Source organism: Scyliorhinus canicula, chromosome 11, assembly GCF_902713615.1.
Source record: "Scyliorhinus canicula chromosome 11, sScyCan1.1, whole genome shotgun sequence".
In the NCBI taxonomy this organism is placed as follows: domain Eukaryota; kingdom Metazoa; phylum Chordata; class Chondrichthyes; order Carcharhiniformes; family Scyliorhinidae; genus Scyliorhinus; species Scyliorhinus canicula.
Window position 1 is genome coordinate 123102495 of NC_052156.1, and position 21316 is coordinate 123123810.

General features: G+C 49.7%; 1 protein-coding gene and 1 long non-coding RNA gene across 2 annotated transcripts in view; one reads left to right on the top strand and one right to left on the bottom strand.

The window, feature by feature from the left end:
• Nucleotides 1-11961, top strand: part of LOC119973790 (mucin-2-like) — a 99586-nt gene extending 87625 nt beyond the window's left edge. The window contains exons 39-42 of the mRNA XM_038812214.1: nt 4702-4794; nt 6347-6401; nt 10439-10547; nt 11437-11961. Of these exons, the coding sequence (XP_038668142.1) occupies nt 4702-4794; nt 6347-6401; nt 10439-10547; nt 11437-11614 (435 nt within the window). The 3' untranslated portion in view covers nt 11615-11961. The remainder of the gene's footprint in view (nt 1-4701; nt 4795-6346; nt 6402-10438; nt 10548-11436) is intronic.
• Nucleotides 11962-18944: 6983 nt separating this feature from the next.
• LOC119973344 lies at nt 18945-20653 on the bottom strand. The gene is made up of 2 exons (XR_005462292.1): nt 20370-20653; nt 18945-19781 (listed from the first exon to the last, which is right to left on the bottom strand). It is a non-coding gene; the product is annotated as an uncharacterized LOC119973344 (long non-coding RNA).
• Nucleotides 20654-21316: the final 663 nt, after the last annotated feature.

Genomic DNA, 21316 nt, shown 5'->3' on the forward strand with positions numbered 1-21316 from the left:
GGAGGGGTGGGGAGGGAGGTAGCGGCGATGGAGAGGGGTTTAGGGGTGGGGAAGGGGTGTAGCGGCGTTGGAGAGGGGTTGGGAGGGGGTGGGGGAGGGGGGGTAGCGGTGTTGGAGAGGGGTTGGGAGGTGTGGGGAAGGGGGTAGCGGCGGTGGAGAGGGGTGGGGAGGGGAGGTCGCGGCATTGGAGAGGGGTGGGGAGGGGGGGGTAGTGGCGTTGGAGGGGGAGGGGGGAAGGGGTGGGGTAGCTTTGGCATTGGAGAGGGGTTTGGGAGGGGTGTGGGGAGGGGGGGGTAGCGGCGTTGAGTAGCGGCGTTGGAGAGGGGTTGGGAGGGGTGGGGAGTGGGGGGGTAGCGTGGTAGCGGCGTTGGAGAGGGGTTGGGAGGGGTGGGGAGGGGGGTAGTGGCGTTGGAGGGGGGAGGGGGAAGGAAGGGGTGGGTAGCGTTGGAGAGGGGTTGGGTGGGGAGTGGGGTAGCGGCGTTGGAGAGTGGTTGGGAGGGGTGGGGAGGGGGGGAAGCGGCCATGTGGAGAGGGGTTGGGAGGGGTGGGGAGGGGGTAGCGGCGTTGGAGAGGGTTGGAGGGGGTGGGGTGGGGGTTAGCGGCGTTGGAGAGGGGTTGGGAGGGGTGGGGAGGGGGGTAGCGGCGTTGGAGAGGGGTTGGCAGGGGTGGGGAGGGGGGGTAGCGGCGTTGGAGAGGGGTTGGGAGGGGTGGGGAAGGGGGTAGCTGTGGTGGAGAGGGGTGGGGAGGGGGGGTCACGGCGTTAGAGAGGGGTGGAGAGGGGTGGGGAGGGGGGTAGTGGCGTTGGAGGGGGGAGGGGGGAAGGGGTGGGTAGCGTTGGAGAGGGGTTGGGTGGGGAGGGGGGTAGCGGCGTTGGAGAGTGGTTGGGAGGGGTGGGGAGGGGGGTAGCGGCGTTGGAGAGGGGTTGGGAGGGGGTGGGGAGGGGGGGGTAGCGGCATTGGAGAGGGGGTGGGAGGAGTGGGGAGGGGGGGGGTGGTGGGATAGCGTCGTTGGAGAGGGGTGGGAGGGGGGTGGGTAGGGGGGTGGTGGTGGGTAGCGGCATTGGAGAGGGGTTGGGAGGGCTGGGGAGGGGTAGCGACGTTGGAGAGGGGGTGGGGAGGGGGGGTCGCGGCCGTTGGAGAGGGGTGGAGGGGGGGTGAGCGGCGTTGGAGGGGGGAGGGGGAAGGGGGAGGGTGGAAGGGGGGGTGGTAGCGGCATTGGAGAGGGGTTGGGAGTGGTGGGGAGGGGTGGTAGCGGCGTTGGAGAGGGGTGGGGAGGGGGGGTTTAGCGGCGTTGGAGGGAGAGGGGGAAAGGGGGTTAGCGGCATTGGAGAGGGGTGGGGAGGGGGGTAGCGGCATTGGAGAGGGGTGGGGAGGGGGGGGTCGCGGCGTTGGAGAGGGGTGGGGAGGGGGGTAGCGGCGTTGGAGGGGGGAGGGTGGAAGGGGAGGGTGGAAGGGGGGGTAGCGGCATTGGAGAGGGGTTGGGAGTGGTGGGGAGGGGTGGTAGCGGCGTTGGAGAGGGGTGGGGAGGGGGGTAGCGGCGTTGGAGGGGAGAGGGGGAAAGGGGGGTTAGCGGCATTGGAGAGGGGTGGGGAGGGGGGTAGCGGCATTGGAGGGGAGAGGGGGGAAAGGGGGGGTTAGCGGCATTGGAGAGGGGTGGGGAGGGGGGTAGCGGCGTTGGAGGGGGGAGGGTGGAAGGGGGGGTAGCGGCATTGGAGAGGGGTTGCGAGTGGTGGGGAGGGGTGGTAGCGGCGTTGGAGAGGGGTGGGGAGGGGGGTAGCGGCGTTGGAGGGGAGAGGGGGAAAGGGGTGGTAGCGGCGTTGGAGAGGGGTGGGGAGGGGGGGTAGCGGCGTTGGAGGGGAGAGGGGGGAAAGGGGGGTTAGCGGCATTGGAGAGGGGTGGGGAGGGGGGTAGCGGCATTGGAGAGGGGTGGGGAGGGGTGGTCGTGGCGTTGGAGAGGGGTGGGGAGGGACGGGGAGGGGGTAGCGGCATTGGAGGGGAGGAAGGGGGGGAAGGGGGGGAAGGGTGGTAGCGGTGTTGGGGGGGTGTGGGGGTTGGGGGGTGGGTTGCGGCATTGGTGGGGTGGGTTGCGGCGTTGGGGGGGGGTGGGTTGCGGCGTGGTGGGGCATGCAGTGTGACAGAGCCGGAAAGGTTGGCTCCACAGGGTGCCACCTTTAATGGGCACAGCGATCTGAACTAGAAGTAACTGCCCACCCTCACCCTCCAATGGATACAGAGGACAAGCATCAGGGTCTCTGTCCCCTACCCCTCCACTCCCACCGCACAAGCATCAGAGGGACTCAATTCCCTCTCTTCACCCCCCCCCCCCCCTCCCCACGTCACAATCATCAGGGGCTCCCCACCACCAGAACACATAATGGGAACCCCCCCGCACCACCTACCCTAAACGGGGCTCCCAGATGATCCGCACCTACACTTCCCCGGCACATGTTGATGCTGCCAGTTTGGCATGGCCGGGGCAAGCCTACCCATGGCACAGTGGGTAGTCCATGGCACAGCCCGGTCATGTTGCCCCCCCCCGCCCCACTCCCGGGCTGGGTTCTCATATTTACCATTGCTCCCCTGGGGGGATCCCCTTGACTGATTCATGCATGTCACGTCAGTGAGGTAAAATATTAAGTGAGGGGTTTAATGCCATGGGGAGCTCAAGGGCGTGAATCTGATAACCATATTGACTAAATTTAAATAGCTTAACGCTGTTGTTTCTGGGGTCGAAGGAAGTTTCACCTGCCAGCGTCAGGGACTCGGAGGTGAGGGTAACATCCGGGCTTTGAGGGACATGGCCCAGCAATGCCATACCACCCTGGCAGTGCCAATCAAAGGGCAGTGCTGGAGCAGTATCAGGTTTGATGTGCAAGAGGTGGGGTCAGGTTGGTAGTGCAAGGAGGCTCATGGGCAGGGCCTCTCGGGAACCCTGCTGTGGGTGTGGCGATGATGGGGGCAAAGGATGATGCTCCCCCCCCCCCCACGCCGCAAACCACCCCCCCCAACACCGCAACCCACCCCCCCAACCCCCCCACCCCAACGCCGCAAACCACCCCCCCCAACGCCGCAACCCACCCCCCCAACCCCCCCCACCCCAACGCCGCTACCCCCCTCCAACGCCGCTACCCCCTCCAACGCCGCTACCCCCCTCCAACGCCGCTACCCCCCCAACGCCGCTACCCCCCCTCCAATGCCGCTACCCCCCTTCCAGCGCCGCTACCCACCCTCCAGCGCCGCTACCCCCCTTCCAGCGCGGCTACACCCCCCTCCAGCGCCGCTACACCCCCCCCCAGCGCCGCTACCCCCCCTCCAGCGCCGCTACCCCCCCTCCAGCGCCGCTACCCTCCCGTCCCCCCCCCTCCCCTTCCCTTCCCCCCTCCAACACGCCACTTCTGCAGCGGCTGAAACTGACGCGTACAGCGTCACTCCGCTGCTGGCCCTTTCGGGACGGCAGATTTAGGCCTTAAAAGCAGGCCCCTGCGCCGGAGTCACCAGCGCCGCTTTTGCCCGCCGGTAATTGGCGTCACGTAAGTCTTCGGTGAATTTCTCCCACGGTTTCCAACATAACATTTGGCACTTGGTTTTGTGCGAGAAAATATAGTTCCTTATTTAGAAAAACTAAAATGACATTGCATTTCGACAGTCAATTATATACATTTGCAAGATGGTTTCTAATTTCACTGTGGATATGTCTGAAAGATGTACAGTGTTTCATCGACAAGGTCAGAGTTGAAATGCTAAGTAAAATTAAAGAAAAATCTAGGGATGCTGGAAATCTGAAGTGAAAGCAGAAGGTGCTGGAAATGCTCAGCAGGTCTGGCACTATCCGTGGAAAGAGAAAGAGAGTTAGCATTTTGAGTCAGACGTGTCCCCTTTACAGATAGGGAATGTAGCTGCATTAGGATCGGTGGTGAATATTTCATGCATATACTATGCACCAGTACTTCTAAACCATTAAATTGGGTCAGATGGCGCACTTGTTTGTTCATTACTGAGTAAACCTAACTCTTGTTCCCACGGTCAAATAAAGCTGCTGTCGTCACAACAAATTTAACTTTTTGCAAAATACCTCAGTTCACCTTCAATGCAATAATCCACAACCAAAGAGTCAAACACAAAGCAAACCATTCAAAAATATCACCCAAATTTTATAATTCTCCGTGGGAATTACAGGATTATTCATTTTTTGATTTTTGTATGAAAAATAATTCCTGCATCGGTTAAACATACTAAGTTACCTTACTAAGCTTTTGACAGCAAGACTGAGAGAAACCAAGTAGAATCTTTCCATGTACAGAGACAAAGACACTGCTTTAAACTGCTAGTTATTGGACAGTGCCATTCAAGGCTTTTAAATGCCGATGTTTGTCCAATGTGCAAACTACTTCTTATTTTAAGAATTTTTACTGAAATTAATGATTGTGACAGCTTACCGGAAGAATTTATCCTGGGGTGATTTTCCAGGAACTGCACCCACTTCCCTGGTATCTCCTGGATATACTAAATGTTGGACAACCAGGAGGGTAAGAATGGCCACCTGTAAAGGAAACTGTTGGCTTTAAGAGATTCTCCACACTCATGGGATCCCAGAGTGTAGGCTGGGGAAATCCCCTTATGGTGCAAGGTAGAGATTTTATTTTGACATGTATGGGAAATAACTGTTATACCATTTATTACTATTTGCATGTTTCCTTCTTAGGAGGGAGAAACGTGGTCTGATCCCACCAATGAATGCATTATCAACACGTGCCTTAACTCTCAAGTGGTGGCTTCAGAATATATATGTTGTCAGGTTGGTATAGTATTTTGTTTATATTTACCAGATGTCTCTTAATCTTGAGGGATGTCAACAAGCACAGAGCAATAGCTCAATTTAAAAAGAAATGATTGTAGGCATGGTGACCTGATGAATGAATGTGATAGCTGGAAGCATATAAAATGCAAAAGAATCTGAAATACGAAGGTTTTCTAGCTTACATGAACTCACTTTATTTTTCATGCTATTAAAATACTTTGAAATCCAAAAACTTTTATTTGTAATATACGTAATGTAAACTCCGTCCGAAGGCAGGAAATCTAGGTAGGGAAAGATTGGTTGGGTTGACTAAAGACTTGATTGAAGAGATGGGTTGAGAACATTTTAAAAAGGAGGGAAAGGGGGAGACAGAGAGCTGGGAGATGACCCGGAGGGCTGAAGATTGCAGGCTTAGGGCAGGACGAGGTGGAGTTGAACCAATAAGGATGAGGATCTTAAATGTAATAGTTGGTTGAGGGATGAGGAAACATTACAGCTCACTGGGGAGAGGGGGCGATGGTGCTTGGGGCAGGATACGGGTGGTAACATCACACAATTTGGTGTTTGCGAAATGCCTAAAAGGAGAATAGTGGGAGAAGCTGATTCCGATGAAGCACACAATGGTTTAATTGCCGGAAAACAATTCTATCTTGAAGGTGTGGTAAACAAAAAAAATAATCAATTTTATCCATGGGCAGCACGGTAGCAATGGGCAGCACGGTAGCATGGTGGTTAGCATAAATGCTTCACAGCTCCAAGGTCCCAGGTTCGATTCCCGGCTGGGTCACTGTCTGTGCGGAGTCTGCACATCCTCCCCGTGTGTGTGTGGGTTTCCTCCGGGTGCTCCGGTTTCCTCCCACAGTCCAAAGATGTGCGGGTTAGGTGGATTGGCCAGGCTAAATTGCCCTTAGTGTCCTAAAAAATAAGGTTAATGGGGGTTGTTGGGTTACTGGGATAGGTATACGTGGGCTTGAGTAGGGTGATCATTGCTCGGCACAACATCGAGGACCGAAGGGCCTGTTCTGTGCTGTACTGTTCTAATCTGATGCCATTTAGATTTTGGCCTCTGATTTGTTAGTTGCAAAATCTGGTTGTATGTAATTTGGTGGCCACTAAATAGGAGCTATTTGAAAGGTATTTGATAACTGTGTGAAATCACCTGTATAGCATGGTTATTATTGTGGACACAGAATAGAATTGATTTTTCCAGTCAATTTATAACAATGCAGGAAAAATACTTTAACACATACCCCAGGAAATGGAAGCAAAACAGACTCTCAATTTTCTAAAACATTTTTTTCCTAATTCAGCAGAAAATTAAATAACTGCCAAGCATTTATGAATATTCCTGGGATTTTGTGAGATTATTAAAATAACCTTTATACTTTAACCTAGAAGTGTGGTGGAGGCAAGTTCAACTGAGGCATTCAAGAGGGCACCAGATAATTACTAAATTAATTACTAGACACAATGGATTGAATGATCTCCTTCTGCACCATAACAATTCTGTGATTCTGTGTTGTAATATTGATTTTGTTTGTTTGTTTAGGGTGGGAGATCCTGGAAAATTAATCACTGCTCAGAATCGTGCCGTAAACAATATGGTAATCACCAACTTGTTTCTTATCAATAATTTTTTCCCACTTAGTGTTTAAACTGAAGTTTTGTGAGCCACATTAAAAAAGAAGCTATTGGAAGATGGAGCTTTGATTTGCGTGGTGGCTAGCTGTAGTATAGCACAGACACGCAAGGTGGAATTTAATGTCACCCAGCATGCGTTTGGAGGCCGGGGGGGGGGGGGGGGGGGGGGGTATTTATCTGGGCGGGAAAATGCCACAATTGGCCGAGGAAATCCGAGGTAGAAAGACTCATGGATGGTCTTCCCGTATGGACTCTAATTGAGGCCCTAAAGTGGGGATTTGCCACACGGAGGAGCTCAAGAACCAAATCTGTAGGCTCTGAGGGGGTGGACCCTCATTTAAAGGCACTCAGCATACAATCAAGGGACTCGTCATCATGCAGGTGGGGGGGTGGTATGGAGGGGATTGGGGGGGGGGGGGGGGGGAAGAGAGAGAAGGGAGGTCCCTGAACGCAAACACCCTAAATTTTGCTCAGCCCTCTGCCTTGCCTGCCACCCCAGCAGCTGCCATCCAGTGACCCCACTGCACCTTCACTTACATTTTGGCCTGGGGTCCCTCATTGATCCTGAGCCTCTGGTGGATGCATTGCCGGCAGCTGCTAGCATTCCAGGAAGTGTTAATGGCAATGAACAATTACTGGTCTCTGATTGCCAGCAGCTCTCAGGGGTGGGGTGGTGTTGGGGGTGGGGGTTGGAGGTGGAATTCCCACCCCCCTGTGGTCTTTAATATCAGTGAAGGCCAGACGGCGAATACATAAGTGCCTGATAGTGGGCCTTCCCCCAACAGAATTAAAACAAGGCTCTCACCAGCTCTCCAGCCAGCAGGCAAGCTCACCCATCACCTAGATTTAAATTCACCAACCGAGGGGGGAAAATCTCAAATGTGACAGTTGTACGTCTAGCTTTAAGTTCCTGGGGGTCACCATCACAATCTGTCCTAGTCCAATCACGTTGATGCAACAGTCAAGAAAGCCCAACAACGTCGCTACTTCCTATGGAAGCTAAAGAAATTCGGCATGTCTGCATCGATTCTCACAAACTTCTACAGATATGCCATAGAGATCATCCTATCCGGCTGCATCACAGCTTGGTATGGCAACTGCTCGGTCCAAGATTGCAAGAAACTGCAAAGTGTGCTGAATTCAGCTCAACGTGTCACACAAGCTTGCCACCCTCACATTGATTCTGTATACACCTCTCGCTGCCTCAGGAAGGCAGGTAGCATTATCAGAGACCCCTCCCACCCAGGCATTGCCTTCTTCCAGACTCTTCCATCAGGTAGAAGGTACAGAAGTCTGAAGACCCGCACATCCAGACATTGGAATAGCCTCTTCCCCACAGCTACAGGACTCCTCAACGGCTCTCCCTCGACTGATCTGTTCCCTGTAAGAACACTATTCACGATGCCCTATGCTTCTCTTGCTCATGTATTTGCTTTGTTTGGCCCCTTGTTCCACACTGAAACCAATCACTGTTTGTCGATGTGCCATTTGTCAATGTACTCTGTTAATTATTCTTTCCCTTGGCTGCAGAAAAATACATTTCACTGTACTTCAGTACATGTGACAATAAATCAAAGCAAATCAAAAAAATCAAACACTGCTCAAAGCTAATCCTCACAGGAAGGCAGTGGAGCGTCATCATGAGCCCTGCTATAACAGTGCAAAAAAATAGCCAGTGAAAAATACACAGAGCACAGTAATGTTAGTTATCATCTCCTGGACTAATTCACTAAAATTCTTTCCACTCACTCTATCTTTCATACATACAGCAGTCGCGAGCATCTGGCTTTTAAGATCCTCATCCAAACGAACATGTCAAAGGGGTGAATTTCTTTTATGCATAGCGGAAGAGTGATATTAATTCCAAATGACACCTCTAACCAACTCAACTGCATATCACAACTCATTTCAACTAAGTAGGGTGGGTACATCATTCCCATCTGATAGCCAGAGTGTTAGAATGGCGCAGTTTCATGTGTTGGTATATCCACTCTAAACTGTCTGCGAGGAGATAAATCCTCACATTCCGAAATTCCATTCTCCACATTGTTACCAATTTGTCATTTATAAGTCAACAACCACGTTTTCAGCAATTCTGATTGTTATAATCTGACCAGAGGCCAAGGGGTCTGTAACATTAGAGTCCCTGTGGCCTCACCTGAATATGATCTCTCCAGATGAGGGGCCAGAGCTGCACCCTAAAAGCCAAGGGCCCCATGGACCATAAATACTCCGGCCCGAGCCCGGGAGACTCTTCGGGGAGTAAGAATTGTATTATAAGTAGGTAAAACGGGCAGAATGGTGGCACAGTGGTTAGCACTGCTGCCTCGCGGCACCAAGGTCCCAGCTTCGATCCCGGCTCTGGGTCACTGTCTGTGTGGAGTTTGCACATTCTCCCCCACAACCCAAAGGTGTGCAGGGTAGGTGGATTGGCCACACTAAATTGCCCTCAAATTGGAAAAAATGAATTGGGTACTTTAAATTTATTTTGAAAATAGGTAGGTAAAATAAATATTGGCCACAAACTTCCCAAAAGAGAACAAAGTCCCTTAGCAGGCGCGTTTAGCCCCGTGTTTCCTGGCACTCAGTGCCGACAAACACGTGGCTATTCAACGCTTCTCCTTTTGAATAAGGGCCCTGACTGGGGAATGTGCGGCCAAGGCCGCTTATTGCCCCGTTTATTTACAAAGGGGAGCTCCGCTCGCTGGAACTACCTGTTGTAGCGAGATTGGGACGGCATTTTTAAATGGCATCCTGATATCTGAGGCCCACAAATAAAATCATCAATGTTCCCCCAGCCCAATCGCAGCATGGGAGCATTGTGGATAGCACAATCGCTTCACAGCTCCAGGATCCCAGGTTCAATTCCGGCTTGGGTCACTGCCTGTGCGGAGTCTGCATATCCTCCCCGTGTGTGCATTTCCTCCGGGTGCTCCGGTTTCCTCCCACAGTCACAAAGATGTGCAGGTTAGGTGGATTGGCCATGATAAATTGCCCTTAGTGTCCAAAATTGCCCTTAGTGTTGGGTGGGGTTACTGGGTTATGGGGATGGGGATGGGATGGAGGTGTTGACCTTGGGTAGGGTGCTCTTTCCAAGAGTCGGTGCAGACTCGATGGGCCGAATGGCCACCTTCCGTACTGTAAATTCTATGAAATATCTATGGGAGGTCCCCGGCTCAATCGCGTGCACACGTACAAAATGCCAGCTTGGCACCATGGCAGGGCCACCTGGGCACCTTGGTAGTGCCAGGATGGCACCCAGGTGGCACTGCCAAGGTGCCAGGCTAACACAGCCAGGGTACCCAGGTGGCACCAGCAGTACTAGGGCACCATCTGGCCAAAAGGCATGCAGCTGGGGATGTCCAATCCCTTTGGAGATCCCCACAACTGCCGTCCATCCGGTCCCCGTTTTAAGGGACCAGAGCCAAATGGCGCTCACCTGAGGTTTCTTGAGGCGAAGGGATTGAATCCCAAAGTCTAAGGTACATTGGAAATCTGTACGTTAGAGTAAAGCTTACTGCCACGCTCTAATATGTAGATTTGCCAAAAGGTTTTCCCGCCTTTTGTGGGAGGGATTTTCCTTGCAACATCTCGGGAGATTGCGTTGAATCTCGCGAGGAGTTGCGAGCCGGATGAATCCCGGGAGTGGCGTCTCATGGCTTTCACCGCCCACACTGCAAAACAGCAAGATGCTATTCCGACACATAAAAACCTGTTGAGGTTAACTTTGTTTTTTTTAATCAGGGCGCATTTGACCTCAGGATGCTATCTGTAGACATGCCTAACAGGGTAAACACTGAATAGAATTTAACACCATCAGGAGAAATGGATCTGCTCAATGAGCCTGGACATGAAGCTTGAATAAGCCACTTCCTTATCAAGGCAAATTCGAAAAGATATTTTCAATGTTCAAACTTTAGCTACTTTATTGTAAGCAGAAATATTGAATTGTTCTGAGTTTGAGTTTTAATTTAGGTGTTGTCATTTACTTTTTTCATAGGCCATTGTGAGACATTGTTCATCTCCAAAAATATCACAATGGAAAATTCAAGCTGTTCAGCAGAAGTTTTGATGAGGAGATGTGAAGGGAACTGTCCAGGGTGGTCTGAGTAAGTACTTTCCTGTAATATTTTCACTATAATTGGGAAACTATAATTGAAATGTGAGTTTAATAAATAATATATACCAATGAACTAATAATCAAGATTAAAATTTACTTCACAAAATGAAGATTCATATGGCTTGAGATCACTCTGCTCAATCTTGTCCTTCCAACACCAACCTAATTTTTTTTGCCAATATAAAAACTAGCTGTTTGTTATATATCTCTTGGCCTATAACACACAACTTGGCAACAATTCTGATTTTCAGCTCTGTTCTAAATATGTCTATCAAACCCTGAAACATTTGCTGCTTTAGCTCATCATCTCAGTATATTTGGAAGCGCCGCACTTGATTTACTCCTTCAAATACCTGGAAGTCATTCTGAAAGTTTACAGAGCACAAGTAATAGAAAATGCCAGAGTACATGTACAGTTCTCATTGCTAAAGCATAATGTACAGCAAGGCAATGAGCATAAAAGTGGAAGCTTTCATCAGTTCAATGAATTTGGTTTGATTGAGACAGGGGGAACCTGATCAGTGTATTCTTTGGAAATGCTCAGATGTTTCTGGGTTTAACTACACGTTTGCGGATTCCAAAAATGCAGAAAATGCTGTAAAAACTCAGGTCTGGCAGGACCTGCAGAGAGAGAGAGAAACAGAGTTAAGGCTTCAGGTCCAGGTGACAATTCTTCAAAGAGTCATAGGGATGGGAAACCTTGGTCGGAATTCTCCAGCGTTGGATTTCTTTTTCCCGCTGGCAGCGCAAACCGGCCCATGCGTTTCCCAGATTCAACGGGCAATCCCATTGACAAGTGGCGGGAGTAGAGAATCCCACCAGCGATGATGGATTGATCGCAGTGGACTGATTCTCACTGCCTATTTCTTATTTTCCAGATTTGATACTGCTACAAACACCATGATAAATGAATGTGGCTGCTGTCAACCTACTGCCATTGAAAACAAGACAGTGATCCTTCATTGTGAAAGTGGCGACAACATGCCATACAACTATACTGACATTAAATCATGCAACTGCATTGGTAACACCTGTTACAACCAAAACCTTCTCTAATTTTGTTTTTGTTGTGTGTAGCCTATTCATCTAAGATCGCAGGCTCACTATTTGGTTTTGTGCGTGGCCACAAACATGCTGTACCAACGCAATGTACCTGCTCAACAAAAACTCAATTCCAACATCTATTCATTCTGCAAGCTAAAAGTAAATCAAATTTTTCGTTATCTTTGCAATGGTGGTCAATGCGTAACATTTGGCCAGGTGAAAAGCCTCAGTAAGAATAAATTGCATACTGTGTTTATGAAGGAAGTGAGATTTTGCAATGCTTATAATTGAATATTATAAAGCTGTCAGCTTCAGAGAAACTAACATAAATAAACAGAGAATTAATTGTGAGTCATTTATTTTGAAATATTACTCTTTTTTTTAAATACAGGGCATCAGTTCATTAGAGCTTAACCCTCTTGTGCATGATGCTTACACACTCTCCTTCATTACCAAACAACACCATTATTGACAATACTAAAGATGCATTTTGAGAAGCTTTTTAAAGGAGGAAGTGGTGTAATACTCTCCAAGGAATTCAAGGAAAAGGGTGCAAGGTGACTGAAACCTCTGCCACCACTGGTGGAATGTACAGGAACCCAAAACCCAGACTGTGGGAAATGAGAGTGGGTTAGGAGGAGGCCACAGATGTAGAGGCAAGGGAAATCATGAAGGAGATTGGACAAGGATAAGGATTTACAGGAGGCAGGGAGTCCATGTGGATCTGAAGCTGGGAATGTTGGACAATCAATCAGAGGTAGAAATATGCAGTCTGGAACTTGGGTGAATATTGGAGTTGCAACACAACTCATTTGAACAAGATACCAATATTGCACACAATTTTGATGAACCCAAATGGGAGGACAGTAGGAGGGATGGAGGTTAAGCAAACAAACTGTTTAGCGATTTGCAAGTGAATATGTCTGTCTGGAACTATGACCTTGGGGAGGAAGCCAACTTTCAAGAACTATATTTGACCTCAGATTAATGAAAATGCTTTCCACAAGAGAAAACAGAGGACCTAACATCTAATTTCAGTTTAGAGAAATAAATTTAAGAAAATCATTCAGCTATCTAGTCTGACTTGGCAAATGGCAAGCTAAAGTATGTCAAGTATATATAGTAGATAGCCAAAAATTACAGAACCTTGTTCATCTGTCTAGACATTATCAATAATACTTTGGCAAGGAATACAGCACTTGTTATTTACATGGTGAAACATTGTAGCGTACTTATAATTAATGTCACTTAGCTGAACAAGATTAACTATTGACTTGCAAGTTAAAAAGTTATAATGTATATGGTGCTCCAGCATATGTTATATTACTTATTATAAAGTTGAGAAATAGCAACACAAGTGAAAAGCTTCCTCAGGCCACGTTTTGCATTATCAGCATGTTGTTGCAGTAATGTCTGGCGTAGTAAGAGAGTCAGCTGCAGCAATTCTCGATTTCACAATGTGTGTTTTGCTCCCTGAACAAATATTATCCAACAGAAGCACTAGCTTTTTAAAAAACTGTCAAATAATGAGTTCAATTTATTGTCAGCAGCAGGATGGCAGGGTGGTTGCAATATTTTTTGGATACGTAAAACATCATTGAAAAAAATGTATGTACTTGGTTATACCGTAATTCATTTTATTTCCCTTGATTAATTTCAAACAAAGTGTTACAAGAGAAATGGGATTTTCCTCCACTATTTTTTGGGATAGATTTCCAGGTGCTGGAAAACAGGTTTGGTTCAGGCATCAACCTATCTAGCCGCTATTTAACAGCAGCTGAAATTGTTTTAAATGCTATTAATTTTTCATGCAAGTTACCCATGTCACAACTGCGCATCGTCTTGTTACTGCACTAATGCAGCATGTATAAGGAGTATCTTGTCTCTCTTATGATACTGAAGCCAGAGATAATCTCTATCGCCTAGCTCAAGTCATAGATGATTCAACACAGATTTGTGTGAATTAGTGACATGTATTGAATTAATCAGATAATGTATTTTAATAATGAACTAATGGAATGTTGGTAATACACACTAGTAGATTTCCTGTGGTCCTCTTCACAGGCCACCCTGGACTAAGGCTACAACATTATTGATCCGTTTTATGAAAAGAAACAAGATAGAACGTAACATCATTCATCTATCATTTTCCAACACCAGTTTAAGATATAAACAATCTTTGCTCAAAATCTTTCAGTTTTCATATTACAAAGTTATATATTTTTTCTTTCCATCCAGGATTTGTTTAAGATACAACTCCTCAAAGCACTTTTTCGCTATTATTTCCATTACTGGATAAGCTTCTTGTGCTCGACTGAAGTTGTTAGGCACTGGGATTTTCCTATGTCAGGTTTTTCACCAACAGGCACCTCGTACAAGTGGTCATTCCCTCTGGGCCTAATTCCAGCAATAATGACTGTGTTCAGCAAAGTGACCTTCCAACACAAATGCAAACAGCTCATCCCATAATATCATTTGCACAGCATATAGAATATATATATATAATTCTCATTGCAACAAACATTTCTAATCCATGGTTTATTTCAGTATGGTGATTGAATATTCCAGCTTCAGTGGTGCAATTTGGTGCACTGCTGCCTCACAACCCCAGGGCTCGGGTTCGACTCTGGTCTTGGAGTCTGTATACAGTCTGTATGCAGTCTGCACGTTCTCAGTGTCTGCATGGGTCTCCTCCGGGTGCTCCGGTATCCTCTCACAATCGAACAAAGTGCAGGTTAGGTGGATTGGCTATGCTAAAATTGTCCCTTTGTGTACAATAGGATAGGACAGGGTGTGGGCCGATGTAGGGTGCTCTTTCGGAGGGGCATTGAAGACTAGATGGACCGAATAGCCTCCTTCTACTCTGTCGGGATCCTAGCATCTATTACCTGGTAATAAGGTGGAAGTACATTTCATAGATTAAGAAAACAATAACCAAAAAGTAATGAATTATCTTCTTGCAACTCTATCGGTCATTCTACTAAGCATGTTGAACAGGAGGGGGGGGGAGGGGGTGAGGGGGGAAGGGGGGCGAGGGGAGGGGCGGGAGGGGATGGGGGGGAGGGGGGGGGGGTTGGGTCGGTCCCCGCTGCTCGGTCCCCGCTGCTCCGTTCGGGCTCCCGCACTTCGCACCCCGCGTCCTCCCGGTGGGGGTGGTTAGGTCGCTGCCGCCGGTTGTGCCCCGCTTCGGTCCTGGCCCCTATCGCTCCTGGCCTGCGTTTGGGGGGGGGGGGGGGGTGGACCTGCCACCACCGCCAAACCGCTCCTGCTGTCGCCGCCACCGCCAAACCGCTTCTGTTGTCGCCGCCGAGGATCCTCCACTGACAGGTTTTGTTGGGGGGGGGGGGGGGGGGGGGGGGGGGGGGTCGTCCCTTCCCTGCTCTTTGCCGCTGCGGAGAGAAAGGCCCCGACTTAGTTACCCTGCGGGAGCCCCTCTCCGTGCGACCGCTCCGCTTGCCGACCGAAAGTCCAATGATGTAACAGAGAATTTAACCATTGCCGAATTCCTCATCAACACATTGGAGGTTACTAGTTATTGGAACTTTTTTTTTTAAATTAAGGGACATGGCCAATCCACCTACCCTGTACATCTTTGGGTTGTGGGTGTGAGACCCATGCAGACAATGGGAAGAATGTGCAAACTCCACACAGACAGCGACCCGGGGTTAGGATTGAACCCGGTCCTCGGTGCCATGAGGCAGCAGTGCTAACCAGTGCGCCACCATGCCCACCACTTACTTGAAACTTAGTCTGTGACATTCTGCGGCTGCAAGAGCAAATCATGGGGTGGGAATTACCTCTCGACTTCCCAAAGCCTGTCCACCATCTATGAGACATAATGTGAAGGAATATTCACCACTTGCCCATTTGAGTGCAGCTCCAACATTCAAGCACAACACCATCCAGGAAAAAGCAAACTTGATTAGCACCCCATCCACCACATTAAACATTCATTCCTTCCACCACAGTACACAGTGAAAGCAGGGTGCATCACCTTCAAGATGCACTACAAATACTCACCAAAGTCTCCTTTGACTGCACCTTCCAAACCCACAACTTCTATCACCTAGAAGGATATGAGCAGTTAGGTACACACAACCTCTCCACCAAATCGTACAGCATCCTGCCTTCGAACCAAATTGTTGCTCCTTTACTTTTGTTGGGTTATGGACCCCCCCCCAACCCCAAAAACAACTTAAAATAGATAAATCAAGTTCAATTCAGATTGAATACCACCATTTCAGGGAATACTGAAACCATTGACATAGATTCAGACTTTAGGTTCTGTCAATGGTCTGATTGGAAATAATTGCTTATGATAATTATTTTTTTTTATAAATGTTTTTATTCAGTTTTCATATTTTATATTGAACAAATTACAAATTGTTAGGAGAGAAAAAGAAAAAAAAACAAACACGCAAAAATTAACATACATATTTACGGGTAAGCATCTTCGTAGTAGTAACTGCCCCCCCCCCCCCCCCCCCCTCAACATGTTTATTTAGTTTGGTTTTGGGCCTTAGCTAGCCATCGAACCCCCGTACCGAACCTGTAGCCCCCCCCCCTCCCGCTACCTTCCCCCGACTATTCTTCCTCTTGTACATTGGCCACAAATAGGTCCCGGAACAGTTGCATGAATGGCTCCCACGTTCTGTGGAAGCCGTCGTCCGACCCTCGGATGGCAAATTTGATTTTCTCCATTTGGAGAGATTCCGAGAGGTCGGACAGCCAGTCCGCAGCTCTGGGCGGTGCTGCTGACCGCCAGCCAAACAGGATTCTACGGCGGGCGATCAGGGAGGCAAAGGCAAGGGCGTCCGCCCTCCTCCCCAGGAATAGATCTGGCTGTTCTGAAACCCCGAAGACCGCCACTATCGGGCATGGCTCCACCCTCACTCCCACCACTTTGGACATAACCTCGAAGAAGGCTGTCCAGTACTCCACGAGTCTGGGGCAAGACCAGAACATGTGGGCGTGGTTGGCCGGGCCTCTTTGGCACCGTTCACATCTGTCTTCCACCTCCGGGAAGAACCTACTCATACGGGTTCTTGTTAAGTGGGCTCTATGTACCACTTTTAGTTGCGTCAGGCTGAGCCTTGCGCACGTGGAGGTGGAGTTGACCCTGTGCAGTGCTTCGCTCCAGAGTCCCCACCCTATCTCCATCCCCAGGTCGTCCTCCCATTTCCTTCTTGTTACGTCCAGTACGGTGTCGTCCCTATCTACCAGTCGGCCATACATGTCACTACAGTTCCCTTTCTCTAGGGTACTTGCGTCCAGTAGGTCTTCCAGTAGTGTCTGTCGTGGCGGTTGTGGGTACGTCCTTGTCTCCTTTCGTAGGAAGTTTTTGAGCTGCAGGTACCGTAGCTCGTTCCCCCCAGCTAGCTGAAATTTCTCTGTCAGTTCGTCCAGTGTTGCGATCCTGTCGTCCGTGTATAGGTCCCTGACTGTCAGTGTCCCCCCGTCCTGTCTCCACCTTTTGAAGGTGGCATCAGTCAGTGCTGGTTTGAACCTATGGTTGTTGCAGATGGGAGCCTTGTCCGACATTTTGTTCAGGCCAAATTGCTGCCGCAGTTGGTTCCAGGATTGGAGGGTGGCTGTCACCACTGGGCTGCTGGAGTGTTTTTTGGGTGGGGATGGGAGTGCTGCCGTGGCGAGGGCCCGGAGGGAGGTTCCCATGCAGGAGGCCTCCTCCGCACGCACCCACTCAGCTTCTGGCTCCTGGATCCATCCCCTTACTCGCTCGGCTGTTGCTGCCCAGTGGTAGAATTGTAGATTGCTTATGATAATTATTAAAAGTAGTCAAAGCACGTGTGTGAGTAATTCTTTTTGGGGCGATTCTCCGAGCCCGACGCGGACAAGAGAATCGCCGCAAGCGCGCCACGATGCCCCGACGCGGCACGCGATTCTCCGAGGTGCGGGGAATCGGCGCAATTTGCGCCGGTGCGATGCTGGCCACTGGAATCAGCGGGGCCGCCGATTCTCTGGCCCGGATGGGCCGAGCGGCCGCTCCGACACGAGTCCCGCTGACGCCATTCACCCCTGGTCGTTGCCGGCAGGAACTCTGGGGGGGTTCCTCCAATGGGGTCTGTCCCGCGATCGGGGCTTACCGATCGGCAGACCGGCCTCTTTCCCCCCCCCTCCCCCGGGACTACTTTTCTGGCACAGCCGGCCCCTGAACACCGACCCCATGATGGGTCGGGGCCGGCGCGCGTAAGAGGTTCCCCGCGCATGCACAGGATGGCCCGGCCCAACTGCGCATGCGCACGATTGATCTGTCCCCCCACTGCGCATGCGCGATTTGGCGCGGCGGTAAGGAGGCTGGAGCGGCGTCAACCGCTCCAGCGCCGTGCTGGCCCCCAGGGGGCCAGAATAGATCGTGCCCGGGCCCTGGGCGAAATTCTCCGACCCCCAGCAGGGTCGGAGAATCGCCTGGGGCCGCCGAAAATCCCGCCCCCGCCGTGGCACAGATTCTCCGCCACCCGGGAAGTGGCGGTGGCAGGAATCTCGCCACTCCGATCGGAGAGGCCCCTGCGGTGATTCTCCGGCCCGGATGGGCCGAAGTCCCGCCACTGGGAGGCCTCTCCCACCGCCGAAGTTTGAACCACCTCTGGAACGGCGGCATCAGCGGCGCGAGCGGGCCCCGGGGTCCTGGGGGGGGGGGGGGGCAGGGGGCGATCGTACCCCAGGGGTGTGCCCCCACGGTGGCCTGGCCCGCGATCGGGGCCCCCGCTCAGACTCCGGGCCAGTGCCCTGGGTGTACTATTTCTCCTCCGCGGCCGCCACGGCCTTCGCCATAGCGGAAGTGGAAGAGAACCCCACATCGTGCATGCGCCGGCAGAGACGTCAGCGGCCAGCGCATGCGCCGACCGGCGAAAGCCTTTCGGCCAGCCCCGCTGCCGGAGGCGCCGGTTTTTTGCGCCAATCTTCTGGTGCCAACCACTCCGGTGCGGGGCTGGCCCCCAAAGGTGGGGAGAATTCCCCACCTTTGGGGAGGCCTGACCCCTGAGTGGTTGACGCCACTCCCCTATGCCGGGACCCTCCGTCACGCCGGGTAGGGGAGAATCCCGCCCCCTGTTCGCGCCCACGACCGCGCGAACACTTGGTCTCAATATCGGAGAATCGCCCCCTTTATCTTTATAAAAAGTGGAGAATGGAGGTAGCAATTTTGCTCAGTTTGGTGATATGCCAAGACCCAAGATGACAAAATTAACACTTTGTGAAGGTAACACTAATATCGCGGAATATCCGTCAGTCATTATATAAATAAACTATTCAATCTGTGGTGAATCCATTACTTAAATAGATGCATACACATCTGGTAGCTACAACTCACAGCAACAAAATATTACCAAATTTTACATGCATCATTTATTGAATCCAGGTTGTTATCTACACCAAGACACCGATGGTAAGCATCAACACTGAACCCATGAATATTAACAGTAATTTACAACTTTAACTATCATGAATACTTAACAGCAATTTTATGAAGTCAGTTGACAGAAATTAACTAGCCAGCAAGTGTATAACAAATCACATCAAGTAAAACAAATTTTTCAGAATCTTTATAATTTAATATAAAGCACCAGTTCTGTTTCGGCACATTGAATAACTAGCGAAGGTTAAAAGGTAGATCATCTCAATAATATTTAACAAATCTTGTCCAACTGGTTCGTTGAACCTTACTGGTTTCTCTGCGCTGGATAATCACATAAATTTGTTGCATTTTTTAAATTCCAAAGACAAAATTGTGCTATTCCTTTTCTGGTGCAGAAACTGAAATAGCTCTTGTGTGCAGGGTACAACAATTACTCTCATTTTTAGATTTCTAACTGAAATTCAGTCCCATCAGGAGGCGTGCAATCTGCGTGGGCTGTTCTTTTCAATCAGAGGATAGCTTTGTGTGGATCTTGATGGTTTGACAAATAGACTGTTCATTGTTTCCAAGTCTTCATCTTTATCTGCAGGTTGCCATGTCGAGTGCACCATTTCTATTACAGCCAGGAAGACTGTAAGAACTGCCAAGATTGCTCCAAACAAATATAATTTGACCATTTTTGAATTTGGTCGCTGTCCTGCCATAATTGCTTCGCGCAAAGCCACCCAGATACTCCTGGCACTGTCCACCATGTTAGTGTGTAATTCAAAGTTGATTCCGTTCTTCAGACAGCTCTATAGGGGTCTATAAAAATACATTGGTTAATGAATTTATCTAGCATTGAAATTTTAATACTGAACAATGATTCGGAACAGATGCCATAAACAGTTTTCAATCAAATGCAATAATTGAAACACTGTACATGATATATAGACTCTTAGTTATCCATTTTTTCTTAAAGGTGCAACGTTTGACCAAATGCTTCACCTTGCTCACTATCTCTTCTAGATTATCTTAGCAACATTTCTCAGTTTGAGCTCAAATATAGTTGGATAAATCACCAAGTACAATTTTCCAGGGAGCAGAGAGGCTAGTTGCCAGGGTACAGCAGAAAATTAAATGCTCCAAAAATAAGCCCTCAATGTGTAGAAGGGTTAAAATAAGTCCTCCGTGTTATTAGCAACGTGCGCCCTCAAATGTTTTGCCTTTTCCAAGTTGAGATGTGGAGCTCTGGAACAGAGGGCAATTAACATCAGGAACATGCGATCTCTCCATGGAAGATGAGTAGTTTAGTTTGAAGAAAGATAATTGATGGCTTTCACTTAGTACTTGTTGGGCTGAAAATAATTCCCGCCCGTACAAACAAATCTCTCAATTCTGCCAAATACTCACCAGAAGCAGGAGGTGAAGTTAAATTCTAACCTCCAGAAGCATCTTTTCCAATTGATCAGGTGAGTCAAGTTTGGAAGGAGGAGCTGCTTCTGGGTTTGGGTCTGCGTTTCGTAAGAGCGATAATGCAACCGAGTCCGGCTACATCAAATACATTGGCCGGCAATGGGCGTCTCTCGGGTCTGGGGGCCGGCGATGAGGGTTTACGACGCTGGAAGTCCCTTTCCCGGCGTCTCGGTTCTCCCGCCCACCGGGGCTCGCGCTGCCGGCACTGGATTATTTTAGCTGCCGGCACTGGATTATCTTGTGACGTAACCCGCACCACTGACCAATCACCTTGCGCGCACCCCTTTGTGATGTCATGTTTTCCCCGCCCCGGGCTCTGGGAGGACTTGCTCTCACTCTTAATTGGGATTTCTAGACGCAAGGCACCCATTCGTGTTTGTAAAACTCACATCTACACACTGGTGGATGAGCAAGAGCAATACTTTAATACATTAGCAAGGTCCCCGGGGAATAAAGGCACCCAGCATAGACTTGTTGCCTTGAATGGCCTCTTTCTCTCCCTGTAACTGCTGTTAATTGGCCAGATCAATACCCTGCACACCTCCCTTTTCAGTTTGCAGTTGTTTCTGAAATAATTCCAGACGTTTTTGACTTCATCATTCTGCTGTCAAGTCCTGGTCACGCTGCATGAAAAGGAACTTTCAGATAGGGTTTCAGGGACTCAGGTTCGATTCCCGGCTTGGGTCGCTGTCTGTGCGGAGTCTGCACGTTCTACCCGTGTCTGCGTGGGCTTCCTCCGGGTGCTCCGGTTTCTTCCCGCAGTCCAAAGATGTGCAGGTTAGGTGGATTGGACATGATAAATGTCCCTTAGCTCAGGTGGGGTTGCTGTGTTATGGGCTAGGGTGGAGGTATGGGCATAAGTAGGGTGCTCTTTCCAAGAGCTG